This window comes from Rhinatrema bivittatum, chromosome 9 (assembly GCF_901001135.1).
Source record: "Rhinatrema bivittatum chromosome 9, aRhiBiv1.1, whole genome shotgun sequence".
NCBI classification, from domain to species: domain Eukaryota; kingdom Metazoa; phylum Chordata; class Amphibia; order Gymnophiona; family Rhinatrematidae; genus Rhinatrema; species Rhinatrema bivittatum.
The window spans coordinates 34,154,253-34,172,113 of NC_042623.1; the positions used below are offsets into that span (position 1 = coordinate 34,154,253).

General features: G+C 47.2%; 1 protein-coding gene across 1 annotated transcript in view; it reads left to right on the plus strand.

The window, feature by feature from the left end:
• LOC115098872 (death-associated protein kinase 1-like) overlaps positions 1-12,586 on the plus strand; it is a 31,634-nt gene extending 19,048 nt beyond the window's left edge. Inside the window, exon 6 of the mRNA XM_029615920.1 lies at positions 8,943-12,586. Coding sequence (XP_029471780.1) covers positions 8,943-10,163 — 1,221 coding nt within the window. The 3' untranslated portion in view covers positions 10,164-12,586. The remainder of the gene's footprint in view (positions 1-8,942) is intronic.
• The last annotated feature ends 5,275 nt before the right edge of the window (positions 12,587-17,861 follow it).

Consider the following 17,861-nt stretch of genomic DNA (forward strand, 5'->3'; position numbering starts at 1 on the left):
AATGATTTCCAGGTAGCTGTCCTGCAAATCTCCTGCGGCGAGACAAATTGACTCTCCGCCCAAGACGCCTCCTGAGACCTGATTGAATGTGCCCTCAGGCCATCCGGTACTGAGCGCCCAAGACCGATGTAAGTTGAGGATATGGCCTCCTTCAACCACCTAGCAATGGTGGCCTTAGATGCCTTCTGTCCTTTCTTAGGACCACACCATAAGACAAACAGGTCATCAGACAATCGAAAAGCATTGGTAACCTCCAGATAACGAAGTAGAACCCGCTTCACATCCATCTTATGCAATTCGCGAGCCTGAGGAGAAACCTGATCCAAATGCATAAATGCAGGCAACTCCACTGTCTGATTCAAATGAAACCCCGAGACCACCTTCGGCAGAAAGGAGGGTATCTTTCGAAGGGAAATTCCCGACTCCGAAATCCGGAGAAAAGGTTCCCGACAGGACAACGCTTGACGCTCCGATATGCATCTTGCCGACGTGATAGCCACCAAGAAAATTGCCTTGAGAGTCAGGTCTTTCAAGATAGCCCATTTGAGAGGCTCGAAGGGAAGACCGCACAAGCCACAGAGAACTAGGTTCAAACTCCACGAAGGACAGCCCTGTCTAACCGGGGGATTCAGATGCTTCGCGCCCTTCAAAAACCGTGACACATCCGGATGAGTTGCAAAGGAGACGCCGTCAATCTTTCCCCGCAAAAATCCAAGGGCCACCACCTGCACCCGAAGAGAACTGCACGCCAACCCTTTCTTCAGTCCCTCCTGCAAGAACGCTAGAATATGTATAATGGAAGCACGCCACGGGGACACATTCACCCCGCTACACCAGGTGTCAAAAACCTTCCAGACCCGAACATAAGCAAGAGAAGTGAATTTCTTGTGTGCCTGCAGGAGGGTTGAAATAACCGTATCAGAGTAGCCTCTCTTCCTCAACTGCCGCCTCTCATAAGCCAGGCCGCTAGACAAAAGCGATCCTCTCGATCAAAAAATACTGGACATTGCCAAAGAAGATTCGGTAGATGATGGAGCCGAAGCAGACCATCGACCGCCAGATTGATCAGATCCACAAACCACGGCCACCGTGGCCACTGCGGTGCCACTAGGATAACGGGTCCCGTGTGCATCTCTATGCACCATAGGACCTTGCCCACCAAGGGCCAGGGAGGAAACACATAAAGCAGGTTATTTACACTTTCGAATAATAGAAGGACTAGGGGGCATTCCATGAAGTTAGCAAGTAACACATTTAAGACTAATCGGAGAAAATTCTTTTTCACTCAACGCACAATAAAGCTCTGGAATTTGTTGCCAGAGAAGGTAGTTAGTGTAGCTGGGTTCAAAAAAGGTTTGGATAAGTTCTTGGAGGAGAAGTCCATTAATGGCTATTAATCAATTATACTTAGGGAATAGCCACTGCTATTAATTGCATCAGTAGCATGGGTTCTTCTTAGTGTTTGGGTAATTGCCAGGTTCCTGTGGCCTGGTTTTTGGCCTCTGTTGGAAAAAGGATGCTGGGCTTGATGGACCCTTGGTCTGTCCCAGCATGGCAATTTCTTATGTTCTTATGTCACAAGGCCACGGGAGGACAAGGGCATCTACCCCTTCCGACCTGTGCTTCCTTCAGCGACTGAAAAACCGAGCCGCCTTTGCATTCCTGTGAGTCGCCATCAAGTCCAGGCGAGGCACGCTCCACCGACGAGCCAGGAGTCACATGGCTTCCTCGGACAACTCCCAATCTCCAGGATCTAGGCGCTGACGACTGAGAAAATCCGCCTGAACGTTGTCAACTCCAACTATGTGAGAAGCCGCCAGGTGGACTAAATGGCGCTCCGCCCAAGCCATCAGATGGTCGGCCTCGGGACGACTCTTGGTCCCTCCCTGACGATTGATGTAAGCCACCGCTGTCACATTGTCGGACAACACTCGCATCGACCGACGAACCAAGGGAAGAAAGTGACGCAACGCCAGAAGCACCGTCCTGGTTTCCAAGCGATTGATGGACCATTTCGCCTGTTGCCCCGTCCAGCTGCCCTGCGCCACCTGGGATTGGCAAACAGCGCCCGAACCAGAGAGGCTGGCATCTGTTGTCACTATCACCCATTGAGGTTCCCCCAGGTCCATACCGTGCAGCAGGTGGGCTGGAATCAATCACCAATGGAGACTGGCCCGGGCAGGCTCCAAGAGCGGCAATCGGATCTGGAACTCTTCCGACTTCGGATCCCAACGAGGAAGTAACACCCTTTGCAAAGGCCTCATATTGGCGAAGGCCCAAGGTACTAACTCCAGAGCAGACGCCATAGAACCAAGCACCTGCAAGTAATCCCACACTCATAAGAACATAAGAAATTGCCATGCTGGGTCAGACCAAGGGTCCATCAAGCCCAGCATCCTGTTTCCAACAGAGGCCAAAACCAGGCCACAAGAACCTGGCAATTACCCAAACACTAAGAAGATCCCATGCTACTGATGCAATTAATAGCAGTGGCTATTCCCTAAATAAAATTGATTAATAGCCATTAATGGACTTCTCCAAGAACTTATCCAAACCTTTTTTGAACCCAGCTACACTAACTGCACTAACCACATCCTCTGGCAACAAATTCCAGAGCTTTATTGTGCATTGAGTGAAAAAGAATTTTCTCCGATTAGTCTTAAATATGCTACTTGCTAACTTCATGGAATGCCCCCTAGTCCTTCTATTATTCGAAAGTGAAAATAACCGAGTCACATCTACTCGTTCAAGACCTCTCATGATCTTAAAGACCTCTATCATATCCCCCCTCAGCCGTCTCTTCTCCAAGCTGAACAGCCCTAACCTCTTCAGTCTTTCCTCATAGGGAAGCTGTTCCATCCCCTTTATCATTTTGGTTGCCCTTCTCTGTAACTTTTCCATCGCAACTATATCTTTTTTGAGATGCGGCGACCAGAATTGTACACAGTATTCAAGGTGTGGTCTCACCATGGAGCGATATAGAGGCATTATGACATTTTCCGTTCTATTAACCATTCCCTTCCTAATAATTCCTAATATTCTATTTGCTTTTTTGACTGCTGCAGCACACTGAGCTGACGATTTTAAAGTATTATCCACTATGATGCCTAGATCTTTTTCCTGGGTGGTAGCTCCTAATATGGAACCTAACATTATGTAACTACAGCAACGGTTATTTTTTCCTATATGCAACACCTTGCACTTGTCCACATTAAATTTCATCTGCCATTTGGATGCCCAATCTTCAAGTCTTGCAAGGTCCTCCTGCAATGTATCACAGTCTGCTTGTGATTTAACTACTCTGAATAATTTTGTATCATCTGCAAATTTGATAACCTCACTCGTCGTATTCCTTTCCAGATCATTTATATATATATTGAAAAGCACCGGTCCAAGTACAGATCCCTGAGGTACTCCACTGTTTACCCTTTTCCACTGAGAAAATTGACCATTTAATCCTACTCTCTGTTTCCTGTCTTTTAACCAGCTTGTAATCCACGAAAGGACATCGCCTCCTATCCCATGACTTTTTAGTTTTCGTAGAAGCCTCTCATGAGGGACTTTGTCAAACGCCTTCTGAAAATCCAAATACACTACATCTACCGGTTCCCCTTTATCCACATGTTTATTAACCCCTTCAAAAAAATGAAGCAGATTTGTTAAGCAAGACTTCCCTTGGGTAAATCCATATTGACTATGTTCCATTAAATCATGTCTTTCTATATGCTTTACAATTTTGTTCTTGAGAATAGTTTCCACTATTTTTCCCGGCACTGAAGTCAGGCTCACTGGTCTATAGTTACCCGGATCGCCCCTGGAGCCTTTTTTAAATATTGGGGTTACATTGGCCACCCTCCAGTCTTCAGATACAATGGATGATTTTAATGATAGGTTACAAATTTTAACTAATAGATCAGAAATTTCATTTTTGAGTTCCTTCAGAACCCTAGGATGCATAACATCCGGTCCAGGTGACTTGCTGCTCTTTAGTTTGTCAATCTGGCCTACTACATCTTCCAGGTTCACAGTGATTTCGTTCAGTTCGTCTGACTCATCACCCCTGAAAACCATCTCCGGAACTGGTATCTCCCCAACACCCTCATTAGTAAACACGGAGGCAAAGAATTCATTTAGTCTTTCTGCAATGGCCTTATCTTCCCTAAGAGCCCCTTTAACCCCTCTGTCATCTAATGGTCCAACTGACTCCCTCACAGGTTTCTTGCTTTGGATATATTTAAAAAAGTTTTTATTATGAGTTTTTGCCTCTATGGCCAATTTCATTTCAAATTCTCTCTTCGCCTGTCTTATCAATGTTTTACACTTAGGATAAAACATAAGCATTGTCAAGCTATTTTCTTCAGATGGATCCTTCTTCCAATTTTTGAAGGATGTTTTTTTGGCTAAAATAGCCTCTTTCACCTCACCTTATAACCATGACGGTAATCATTTTGCCTTCCTTCCACCTTTCTTAATGCGCGGAATACATATGGACTGCGCCTCTAGGATTGTATTTTTAAACAATGTCCATGCCTGTTGAACACTTTTAACCTTTGCAGCTGCACCTTTCAGTTTTTTTCTAACTATTTTTCTCATTTTATCAAAGTTTCCCTTTTTAAAATTTAGTGTTAGAGCTGCAGATTTACTTATTGTCCCCCTTCCAGTTATTAGTTCAAATTTGATCATGTTATGATCACTGTTGCCTAGTGGCCCCACTACCATTACTTCTCTCACCAAATCTTGCGTTCCACTAAGAATTAAATCTAAAATAGCTCCCTCTCTTGTTGGTTCCTGAACCAATTGCTCCATGAAGCAATCATTTATTACATCCAGGAACTTTATGTCTCTAGCAAGTCCTGATGTTACATTTACCCAGTCAATATTGGGGTAATTGAAATCTCCCATTATTATTGCACTGCCAAATTGGTTTGCTTCCCTGATTTCTCTTAGCATTTCATCATCTGTCTGACCATTTTGTCCAGGTGGACGGTAGTATACTCCTATCACTATACTCTTACCCAACACACATGGGATTTCTACCCATATAGATTCTACTGAGCATTTAGTCTCTTGTATGATCTTTATCCTGTTGGACTCTATACACTCGAGGCAACAGAAGGGACAACAGCTGGCGAACCTGCGCCACCAGCTTGGTGGCCCGCTCCTCCGAGAGGAAGACCTTGCCTATCACCGTATCAAACCAAGCACCTAGGAAATTCAGAACCTGGGATGGAATCAATTGACTCTTGGCGTAATTGACAATCCACCCGAGCGATTGCAGTCAGCGTAGCACTGACTGAACCGCCACTTTGCACAGCTCCTCCAACTTCGCCCGGATCAGCCAATCGTCCAGGTAGGGATGAATCAAAATCCCCTCCTTCCGTAGCGCCGCCGCTACAACCACCATTACCTTGGTGAATATTCGGGGAGCCATCGCCAACCCGAACGGAAGGGCCTGAAATTGGTAATGCTCGTCCAAAATCATGAACCTGAGGTACCGGCGATACCGCTCGTTGATCCCCATGTGAAAGTAGGCTTCTGTCAAGTCTAAAGAAGCCAAAAATTCGCCCGAGTGGACAGCGTCAATGACTGAGTGGAGGGTCTCCATGCGAAAATGAGGCACCCGGAGTGCCTTGTTCACCTTCTTGAGATCCAAAATCGGGCGGAAGGAACCCTCCTTCTTTGGGACCACGAAATATATGGAATATTTGCCGGTTCCAAGCTCCTCTGGAAGGACCGGGACAATGGTCCCCAGAGCTTATAGCTGATCCAGCGTCTGAGTTACCGCCGCACGCTTTGCGTGAGACCCGCAGGGCGACATCAAAAACAAATCCCGCAGTGGGTAAGGAAAATCCAAAGCGTAACCGTGTTCGATGATGCTTAGCACCCACTGGTCCGATGTAATCTTGACCCATTCCTCGAAAAATAGAGAAAGGTGGCCACCTATCACCAGGACCGAGGAGTGGGCCAGCACACCTTCATTGTGAGTACTTGCCCCCGGAAGATCCCTGAGGTCCCCCGTCCCGGGGAGGGGGGGGGCCTGCGGCCTCGAAAGGAAGAAGGCCAAGCCTGCGACCTCTGAGACAGCTGCCAGGAAGTATAGGAGGAGGAGGAGGCCCTGACGAAACCGGCACTGGCCCCTAAACCTAGGGCGAGCTGAACCAAAGGTCCTAGATGCTCTAGGCTTATCCTCTGGTAACTTGTACAATTTATTTTCGCCTAGGGACTTGATAAGGGCCTCCAGATCATCTACGAACAAGAATTTAACTTTAAACGGCAGATTACCCAACTGAGTCTTGGAGGAAACATCGGCCGACCAGTTGCGTAGCCACAGAAGCCTTCTGGCCGAAACCATCGAAGCCATATTGCGCGAAGACGCCCGCAGAAGATCATACAAGGCATCCGCTGTGTAAGCCACAGCTGCCTCCATGCTATCAGCTTGCTCAGCTTCCACCGGAGGCAACTCTTGCGTGGTGAGCATCTGCTGTACCCATCTAAGGGTCGCCCGTTGCATGAGGCTACTGCACACCGTTGCCCAAACACATAAAGCCGAGACCTCAAAGATGCGCTTGAGAAGAACCTCCAGTTTCTGATCCTGAAGATCCTTAAGGGCAGTCACCCCCGCCACCGGGATGGTCATTCGTTTGGTGACCGCCGAGACTGCCGCATCCACTGTGGGCACCCTGAGTACGGCCAAGGCTTCTTCCGGCAAAGGGTAGAGCTTTTCCATAGCACGTCCCACCCGGAGGCTGGCCTCTGGAGTCTCCCACTCCCATGTCACCAGCTGCATCAACATCGGATGAAACGGAAAAGCCTTAGGAGGAGCCTTAAGTCCCGAGAGAACGGGGTCCCTTTGGTCACCTCAACGCTGGGTTGCGGCGCCTCAATATCCAGCTCCTCCAGAACCTTGGGAATCAGATGCTCCAGCTCTTCCTTCTGAAACAACCTAAGGACTCTCAGATCATCCCCCTCCACTGGGGCGGACCCATAAACATACCCGTCTCCATCCCCAAGGAGAAGGCCCTGCGACCCAGGGTCCAGTGGATTTGGAGCTGAAGACTGCGATGAATTAACCGCTGTCTGGCCTGACTGCCCTCTAGAGAGATCCAACACCCCTGATGGCCTGGGGACTTTTGCCGGTGGAGGTACCTCATCCTGCAGTTTAGCCTCCGCTTCTAAAAAGGCTTTGTGCATTAAAAGCACAAACTTAGAAGAAAAGGACTGCTGTCTCTGTAAGCCCCCCCTGGGGGAAGGGCTGCATCGGGAGGAGAGGCAGGGCCTAGGTCGGCTGGTCGCACAGGGCTGAAATTAGGAGGTGAAAGCGAAGGAGAGATCTCCCCTCCTGTGCACGCAGCTCCTCTTCTTCCTCTCGGGAAGGCAAAATGGCCGCCGTTCCCGCTCTAGACGGGGACGGCACGGCCCGGATGCGGCGGGAATAACAATCTTTGTCTGCCCTTTGAGAACAAGCTGACGTGTCCCCGGGCACTCCCCGATGGGCCTTCACCACCGGGGAGACATCTGGTGCAGAGGCCATCGCGGGAGAGCCGCCGGACCGGCTCCTCACAAGCAGAGCAAGAGGCACCCTGCGGCATGCCACGAGGTAAGGGTTAGCAATCGAATAGAAAACCGGCACAAAAAAACGCCCCTCCGGAGCCTCTGGAACCTGTGTGCCAAAATTCTAAATCCCTTTTTTTTTTTTTTTTTTTTAACACTGTCAATCAGGAGAAACCAAGCATCCCTGGGACCCCTAGCGCTGCAGGGTACACCCAAGGAATGCACACATCTCAGGGTGTGAGGGAGAGGGACCGGCCCACCAGTGAATCTCCCCACTTACCAGGCAGCTGGGCTTCGGGAATACGGCTAGCGAGGCGTCCCACCCCAGCCGATCCTCTACCAAAGGGACTTGGGTGGATCCACCTATCAAACTCCAGCCAAAGAAGAAAAGTACCTATTCTTTTTTTTTTTTTTTCTTGTAACTAGCTTGATGTAGCCAAAGAAACAGGCACAAAATCTTCTGAAAGAACAAGCTTTCTTTTAAATTTAAATCAAACCCTTTTTTTTTTTTTTTTTTACAGGATCAGGACCGCAGGTTCTGTCACCCTCATCTGCTGGAGTCAGAGAAAATACTGTAGGATCGCAGGGTGCACACCAGTGTAAGAGGGGGGTGCCTTTCAGTTTTTTTCTCTGACTCCATCTGCTGGAGGGGAGACACAACCCAGCGGACTGGACTGAGCCTGGTACGTACAGGGAAGGAGAGAGGTCACCAGTAATGATTTGCAGATTAAAGTCAAGTGGGAAGGATTAAAGCAGGGTGGCCATCTCCAGTTCTTGAGAGCCACAAAGAGACCAGGTTTTCAGAATATCCACAATAAATATGCATGTGATAGATTTGCATAGAATGGAGGCAGTGCATGCAGACCTATCTGAAAACCAGGCCCAGAGTTGGGAATCCCTGGACTAAAGAGCAAATCCATGACTGATATATTAATAGTAATGTCTGATGAAAGTCTTACGGGTGTGAAGACCAGCTGTGCAGGATGATTCACTGATGCAAGCCAGAGGAGCTATGCGTGATGGCTGTCTAAGAGCTGGATGGATGTGTGTGTTCCTGGAGACTCTGTGAAGAGTACATAGCAATATCAAAGCACTGAAAAATGTGACTTGGTCCACAGTGCTGCAGCAGATTTGGGCCTGGCCATGCCACAAAGGTGGTGCACTCAGGCCCCAGGAAGGAGGGGAGTCAGCTGTTGCAGTGACAGGCCTTGCTGTCTGACAAGCAGCACTGAAGGTGTATGGCAGAGAGATGTGCTCCAGCCTTGGGCCAGCAAGGATTTCTAGAGCCACCTGGTCAAGATATTCAGGGTAAAGGGGATCAAAGATAGAGGGAGAAAAGGCAAAAAAAAAAGCCCCCCTGAAAATGTTAACTATTTCTTTCTATTTCCCAGCTTTTGTTCTTCCCTAGTGTCTGCAGCACCCATATACGTCAAAATGGGGATGAAGATCCACCCTCAACACAGGGTATTCTGGTCCTAGACCTACAGTGGCTTGGTAATGACATCTTTGGGACATTTGGAAATGTTCCCTCCAGTTTCTCCTTGCAGAAGCAGGAACGGTGGAGCCAGCAGGATCTGGCAAACTTGCTGTATCTAAGCAGCACTGAAGACCTTAAGGTGGTACTGGAGCTGCTGGAGGTGCTGGAGCTCATTGTGTGCCCCGGTGGGAAGGAAGAATACATCATCCCTGCTTGGCTCACCAGAGAGAAAGGAGAGGATATCTGGGTGGAGTCTAAGTGCTCTGCCTATTACGGTGTGGCATATCGCTGGAGGAAAGACTATGGCCTGTTTAGCCAAGCTTTCTTTGCCCGGCTGCAGCTCCGGCTGCTGAAGCAATTCACCAGCCCTGGGGAGGAGAGGTTCCGCATCTGGAAAGATGGTATCGAGTGTGTGGATGAGGCAAAGGTCCTCGCCCAGGTCTCCACAGACCGTCGTGTGATAAATGTGGTGGGGCACGGATTACAGCATAACCCACGGGACCACAGGGCACTAGACACCAAAGCAAAGTGTTGGCAGCTGCTAACAGTTGTGAGCGCACACGTGGAGAAGCTGCTTGCCGAGGCGCACGCGGACAGTGACTGGGACAAGCTCTACCTGAGCCCACGAGACATGTCCCAAAGGCAGGACTCCTCCAGCTCTGAGATTGCGGTGTACACCTATCATGATATCCTGGCAGCTGAGCAGCAACAAAGAAGTCTCTACAGCAAAACGTCTGCATGCGAGGACAAGCCATGGGAGGTACTCATGGCTGGCTATGATGTCACCATCCTTAGCTCACTTGAGCGTAGTGCTAGGGTGCAATGGTTGGATGCCAGAACATTGCAGGAACTCTGTGGATTGCTGGATCCTGAGCACCCGCTGGGAAAGGACTGGAAAAACTTGATGGAAATACTGGGTGATGCCACCTCTCAGGATATTGAGACTTTAGAAAGCCGCGCCTCGCGGGAAAATTGCTCCCCAACACGCCTTGTGTTTCAGAAATTTCCAGTGACTATTGATAGGTTGTACAGTGTACTGAAGGCGATGGGGAGGGAGGACTGCCTGCTTGAAATCGATTCCATGTTCCACAGCCTGAAGAGTGATCCTGAATGTGAACTCTTGCATTCTTCATGAAAATAAGATGATGATGATCTGATCTTTTAAGACTGCCTTTCTAAATAATGCTCAAGGCAATCTTACAGCATTTTTAGTAATTCAGGTGCAATAAGTCCAGGTCAAAGAGTTTGCAGTCTAAGTGGGTATTTGAGGCAAATGATTTGCCCAAGGGCATAAGGAGTGTCAATAGGAAAAGTCAAATTTGAACACTGGTTGCTGTAACCACTGGTCCCCAACCTGGTCCCAGAGGAGCTTCTCACTCCCGAGCTACTTTGGTTTTTAGACTATTCACAATGAATACGAATATGAGAAATTTGTATACAATGAAGAAAGTGCATGCAAATCTATCTCATGCATATTCATTGTGAATGCAGTGAACACCAAAGTGACACAGGCTCTTCTTTGACCAGACTGGGGACCACTAGGCCCCCAGCACTGGTACTGGCATGTTGCTGGTATCCTCTGTCTGTTGCTGGCATCTCTGGTACAAAAAGAATTCACATTTCCTCAACTTCTGGCCTTCCAATGTTTTAGTGTTTTATATTGTTTTGATTTTTTTTGGGGCGGGGTAGGGTCTATTTTTTTTTTTTTTTTTAACACCACCATCTGGAATCCTAATTTTAATTTCCTGCAATTTCTGGAAGAGAAAAAATTCCAGAGCTAAACTTGTGCAAGCCAAAACTAACGTAACAACTGCTGCATGACTTCTCCTTAAGGGCTAAATTTAAAGAGCAGCCAATGATGGAGATCCTAGAGAGCTTGCTACTGAATGGATGTGTGAGGAAACAGCCAAGCACCAATAAACCCTGCAAGCAAAGTTGCCGTCTCTTCCAAGTACTTAATCCTAAGAGAGAGCTGTAAACAAAGAAGGGGCTTTCTCAGTGTTGCACAGAGTCAAAAGGTCCCAACAGGGACCCTCCATCACCGCAGAGAATGGCGGTTGGCAAGGAAACCTTAATCTCCTTTACCATCTGTGAAGGATTGACCTTACTTACCTCCCTTTAAGCTGTGCAGGACCAGGCAAGGTGACTAGTCCACCTTAAATTCCATAGAGGGAGAGAGCCCTGGAGACGGTACCCTGCTAGGCAGGAAGAGTTCTGTGGGTGGGACCCAGCTGGGGAGGATGAGAGTCAGAGCCCAGCTGGGATCAGGAGGCCCGGCCCAGGTTTCCTGGAGAAGGCAGCTCCTGCAGACATTGCTGACCTAACCAAAGCTGTAAGACCTACTGCTGAAGGCAGGCATTCTACTGGGATTGTATGTTGAGAAGTGTAAAGAAAGCTTTAGTCTGTTAAGAATAGGCTGGAGTCAGCGTGGTTTCTGCCTCCAAGCCTAAGAAGATTGCTTGGTCATCCCACACCGTGATCATGAAGAAGCAGCAATCCCTAAGGGTTCTAATGATGAGAATCATAGTGCAAATAAAACAGAACTGGAGGTGACTTCCTGTATAGCACAATCCACTTTGTTTTAATTATGTGCAATATTTCTGTCAAAAAAGAAAAGTAAGGCAGCAAGGAACAATACAGGAATTTACACAGACAAAGACTGATAACAGAGATTCTCCTTGTTTTAAAGGAGAGTGGATGACTTGGAGGAAAGGACTTCCTTGTTGGAAGATACTGTGACGCTGCTACAGGACAAAGTCGAAATCACTGCTGAACTGAAAAGGGACTTCATAATGCAAACAATAGAAGTCAGAGAATACATTTGAGAATTTTTGGGTTTCCAGAGGGAATTCAGGGAGGCATTTCTGCCAAAGCAGCTTGAAATTCAGTTTATAAAGGACTTTGAGATTGAAATAGTGCATAGCGTGCCTTCTCGTATCACCAGCAACAAAAAAATGAATCATCATTAGTCTCTGGTATCTTGAGATAGCCTTATTTATTAGCCTAAAAAAGGCCAGATATGGGCACCTGTAATTTCACAGATCTAAATAAAATCACAGTACAGAAAAAAAAAATCCTTTCTTGCATTATGAGAGCAACTATGAAATTTGAAAGTAAGGTTCAGATTGTTCTATCAAGCAAGGATGAAATTCACAGTGAATAGCTACTGTAATATCCAGAGCATGTAAAGAACTTAGAAACCATAAAGAGGTAAGAAGTGATTCCAAGGGAGTTGTATAATTAATAGAAATACAGACACCACATAACAAACAGGTGATTACAGCAGAATTATGGGGCTTGCCCTGTGGTTTGGGTCACAAGTGCTGTGCACTGCCATGCAGAAGGTCTCTAGTCCAATCACTGCATTGGGTCTTCCATTCCCTGGGTTTGTTAGGGGTTGTGGTGGAGGCAGCATTTACAACTCCCTTGTGACTTAAACTTATAATATTTCATTATTACTATGTTAAATTGGCATTCTGTTCTATTGTTCCATGTAAAGCCCCTTTCTCTTGTTTGGGCATTTCTTCATTTTATGTAAACCGGAGTGATTTGTAGTTCTTACAAGAATTTTGGTATATAAAAATTAAAAATAAATAAATAAACCTTTTCTAAACCCAGCTACACTGTCGGGCCGATACAGTAAAAAACGCAGGAGAGCACACAGGACACTCTCCTGTGCACGAGATACAATAAATTAATTTATTTAAATTAGGGTCCGCGGCAAAAAGAGGCGCTAGTGACACTAGCGCGTCCCTAGCGCCTCTTTTTGGACAGGAGCGGCAGCTATCAGCGGGTTTGACAGCCGATGCTCGATTTTACCGGCATCAGTTCTCGAGCCCACTGACAGCCACGGGTTCGGAAACCGGCAAAATTGAGCGTCCGGTTTTCAAGCCGCGGGCCCATTTTAAATTTTTTTTTTTTTTACTTTTTTTAACTTTTGGGGCCTCCGACTTAATATCGCCATGATATTAAGTCAGAGGGTGCACAGAAAAGCAGTTTTTATTGCTTTTCTGTGCACTTCCCCGGCACCGGCAGAAATTAACGCCTACCTTTGGGTAGGCGCTAATTTCTTAAAGTAAAATGTGCGGCTTGGCTGCACATTTTACTTACTGTATCGCGCGGGAATACGTAATATGGTCATCAACATTCATTTGCATGTTGCGGGCGCTGTTAGGTTCGCGGGCGTTGGACGCACGTTTTCGAAGCGCTATTACCCCTTACTGAATAAGGGGTAAAGCTAGCGCGTCAAACACGCGTCCAGTCGCGGGTTGGAGCGCACTGTACTGTATCAGCCTGTAACTGCACTAACCATCCTGCTGGCAGTGTCTTCACTCTGTCTTCTGTTCATTATTTTACTTTGCATTTATTGATCAATGCTAACTCTTATTTATAATAAAAGTTTCTATTGTTTTCTAAAGATTTTCTCAAAATAATATTCTTGAGCTTTCTGAAAAATATATCTCCTTTCTTGCCATCACTTCTTACTTGAAGATAGGTTGATTCTTAAATTCCAAAAACATTTATTTAAGAATACAAACTGTAAAACAAATTTTACTCACTGGATGAAATGGAAGCAAGAATAAACTGGAAAAAAGTTTCTGAACTATGGCACAAATGGATTGACGTCTTCTTTGAACCAGATGAAAAAATATCAATTCCTTCTGAGGAGTCTCAGACAGACAGGTAGGTATGGGACTGCAGGCATAGCTGAGAGCTGCTTTCTAAAATTGTGGGTTCTCATACAGAGGTGCCAGATCTCCCAGAATGCACAGCTTGCTGCAGTAGGTTTAATCAATCACAGCAAAAGATGCAGCTATGTGCTGACATGCTACATAAACTTAGAAATGTACTGACAGGCCGATACAGTAAAGCGCGGCCGCGGTTACCCTGTTTCTAACCCGCTTTGTACCCACAATTTGGCCGCGTAAGTCTAACCCGCGATTCACTATCCGTTTTTACCAATCCTTACCGCTTCTTTAAATCGACGCGTTTCCCTTTCCTCCCGCAGCATGTATATAATATGTAAACGTTCGGATTAGCTATTCCCTCCCATACAGTAACATGCGGCCCGATTATCGCCTTTTTAACCAACTGTTTTGCCGCGTCTTTAACCCGCTAATTTACCGCCTACCCTGACCCTGGCGTTAGAGGGATGTGACAGCAATAGGCAGGCTCCGGTCAAATAAGTGGGTGGGTTGGAGCAAGCGAGTAACATGGTGTGGCCTGGTTCTCCTACGCTCGGGCATCGGGGATTGCCAGTCCTCTCGCCCCCCCCCTCCCGAAGCAAGGCGCAGGGTGAAAATCAACTCAACATGTTATTAAAGCAAATAGAAATTGTAACAAAAGTAAACTTACTGCATGCTTCCAGCAGCCCCAGTCTTCTCTCCCCTCCTCCAGAGGCGCACACTGCGGCTCCCCTGCCTCCCTGGGGCAGCCGGCGGCGAAAGCGGCTTCCAGCAGCCCCGCCAGCGAAGGTGCATGAACGCACGTCCAATTTGGGCACTCAAGCAGCGAAGGCGCATGAGCGCACGCCGTGACCTGAGCGCCCGGATGGACGACCGAGTCACGGCGTGCGCTCATGCACTTTCGCTGCCTGCCCTCCATCCCCAGCATCCTCACCCTCGCTTCTTATCCCCCATCCCAGCATCCTCTTCCCCGACTTATTCCCATCTCAAGTATCATCTCTGCTGCAGAATCTGCCTGCACACCCTTTCCCACTGCAGCCACCACATCCGTTCATTCCCCCTGCCTCCTCCCCAGGCAAAATATATATTTAACAGCAGAGCTGATACTAACACTTCTCCCCCATCTGCACTGGCTTTGCAAGCTCACAACTGGGCACTTCCTGTATGATGATCCCACAGTGCATGAGAAGTGCTGGCACATGAGAGTTGAACATGCTGACAGTGCTGACACAGATGGAAAGGAGCAGTGGCTCAGCCCCTGCTGTTTCTCCAGATATCCCACTGGGGTCAAGAGCTAGGTCTGGGCCTGGGTCTGCACGGCCTAAAGGGCAGCGTGCTTAAGGAACACCTGCTCAGCCGCACATGGAGCGCACCACAGGTGACAATGTTGGTAGTGAGCCTGGACCAGCAGTGTCCCTCGTGCCCCAGTGCCCTGGGCGATCACCCTGCTCACCCTACGCAAAAGACAGACTCTAACCACCTCTATACGTCCTCTTTCCACCACTCCTCCTATTGAACTCATCCATGTGCATCCAAATTTCCCTATGCATGGCCTTCACACCCATCAGCCTGGTCTGCACATATTTCTTTCTGCTCCCCTCCCTTTGTGGTCAGCTCCTGTGAACCTGTCTGCCTCCCGGGGGCAGCCGGCGGCGAAAGCGGCTTCCAGCAGCCCCGCCGGCGAAGGTGCATGAACGCACGTCCAATTTGGGTGCTCAAGGCAGGCAGCGAAGGCGCATGAGCGCACGCCGTGACCTCTGATGTCCAGCCGGGCGCTCAGGTCACGGCGTGCGCTCATGCGCCTTCGCTGCCTTGAGCGCCCAAATTGGACGTGTGGGGACGCCAGCGGGGCTGCTGGAAGCCGCTATCGCCGCCGGCTGCCCCCGGGAGGCAGGGGAGCCGCGGTGTGCGCCTCGGGAGGAGGGGGGAGAGGACTGGGGCTGCTGGAAGCATGCAGTAAGTTTACTTTTGTTACAATTTCTATTTGCTTTAATAACATGTCGAGTCGATTTTCGCCCTGCGCCTTGCTTCGGGAGGGGGGGAGAGAGGGCTGGCAATCCCCGATGCCCGAGCGTAGGAGAACCATCCACTTCTTGGTACCTGTCATTTCAAATGTCATGTGAAATGACATTTGAAATGACAGGTACCAGCGCACCCAGGATACTGTATAGGCGCTGTATAGCGCTCTATACAGTAAAATGGATTGCGCACGCCTACCGCTTCATGGACGCGGCTTGCATTTGCGTCTAATTTAAATACTGTATCGAGCGGTATGTGATCCGAACTGTGCGTGCGGCAAACGAACGGGCGCCCGGCACTGCCGCACTTTTTCTTACTCGCCTACTCGCCCTTACTGTATCGGCCTATAAGACTTTTCTCCCATTCTGTGCTTCTCCCTTTACCTGGAAAAAGTTTAGTGAATCAGGCCATAAATCTGCAAGTGCAATTTTCAGTACAACCACTAGGTGACAGTTTAACACAAACATTATAAATTGTATACAGGGTCACCTCTTTTTAAAGTTGATTGTTTATGTTCTTGATTTCTTTTGTTAGGGGTATAGAGTTGCATTCAACCATTCTTAAAATGTTTTCCCCTCTTCCCCACACCACCCCCACCCCCCAAACACACACACTGAAAATTAAATTCCCAGAATACATTCATGAAATGATGAGTTGAGACAGGAAAATTTATTATCACCTTTCAACTTAAGTAAAGGCATTTGAGTTCATAAATTGACTGTCAGTCAAACTACTATTGGACAGTGAGGAAATGGAATATTATGGGTATGGGGTTTTTTTGTAATAGAAATCAGATTGCTTTTTGTTTTATTTTTGAGACCAGAATTTTTAAGATGATTTTAGGGTAGCCCTGGAGGCTCTGAGCGACAGGTTTCCATTGATTATGGTAATTCCCTTTACATCTGTTTAACTCTGAAGATTATCTGAAGACTGCAGTTCATGCAGAGTGCTGTGGCTAGGATTTTAATTAATGCAAAAAATGGTCAACACATCATGCTGGTATTAAAAGAATTCCACTGTCTTCCATTATATTTTAGAGCCTAATTTAAGAAACTGGTACTGTAAACTGGGATTTGCCCAAATTGGTCGAGAGATCATCTTTACGATTATATAGCTGCTAGATATTTAAGATCAGCCAAGCAGGGCCTGTGTAAAATCCCTTATCACCAAGTGATTAGGCTTAATTGTACTCAGTATTACCTCCAGGTTGCAGATTGCCTTATCACTTGGAAGTGTTATTTGATAAAGGACCTTTCACCTGTTGGAAAAGCTATAAAAACATGGCTTTTTCAACAGGCCTTTTAGCTGAGGTGAAATTGAATGCACATACTCCAGTTAGCTTTGTTTTAGTTGATGAGAATTTTGTGTTTTTATAAGTTTATAATGAGGTCACATGATGCTTTGAGAGAGAAAGACATGCTTTGTGATCTCTCTGAGGGCCCTTTCTCCTTTTTTTGATATTATTTTGTGGCATAAAATGCTAACGACCCCAATAAGACCCTACCTCTTTGCTTCCTTAAGTTCTTTGCACGTTGAAGCCCTCACTGGTAACTGTCAACTAAAATAACATAGAAAGAATAGGTGGCAAAGGACAGTGAGTCCAAAATGGATGCCCTGAAAAAAAAACCCCCAAACTCCCCACCCAATCCTGCAGAGCCGTGTGTAGCAAAGGTAGCAGCAGCAATAGCTAAGGCGCTGGAGTACAAATTTGAGAAAATCTTCGAACAAATGGAGGGTCTTTAGCTTCCAGCTTTCTGATTTAAAAAAACAACCAGCAGAGCCTCGGACCTGAAGGATTTTGTGCAGAAGATTGAGTCTGATCTTTGAGGCGTGTCGGAAATCTGGAACTACTCTGCTTAATAAAGCAGATGCCTTGGAAAATTGCTCCTGAAGGAACAACCTTCGCTTCATGGGAATCCCAGAATCAGCGATTCCATACTAGGAATGCTTCTGGAATCTTGGCTCCCTTGAGATTTAAAATTGGAAAATCAGCATGGCCCTATCAGAGTGGAAAGGGCCCATAAACTTGGGCAAAAGAAATAGTCTTCGCACTGTGATTGCATGCATTCAAAGTTTTACACACAAGGTTGCAGTTATGAGAGTTATATAGACAACTTGGAAGCTTGTAT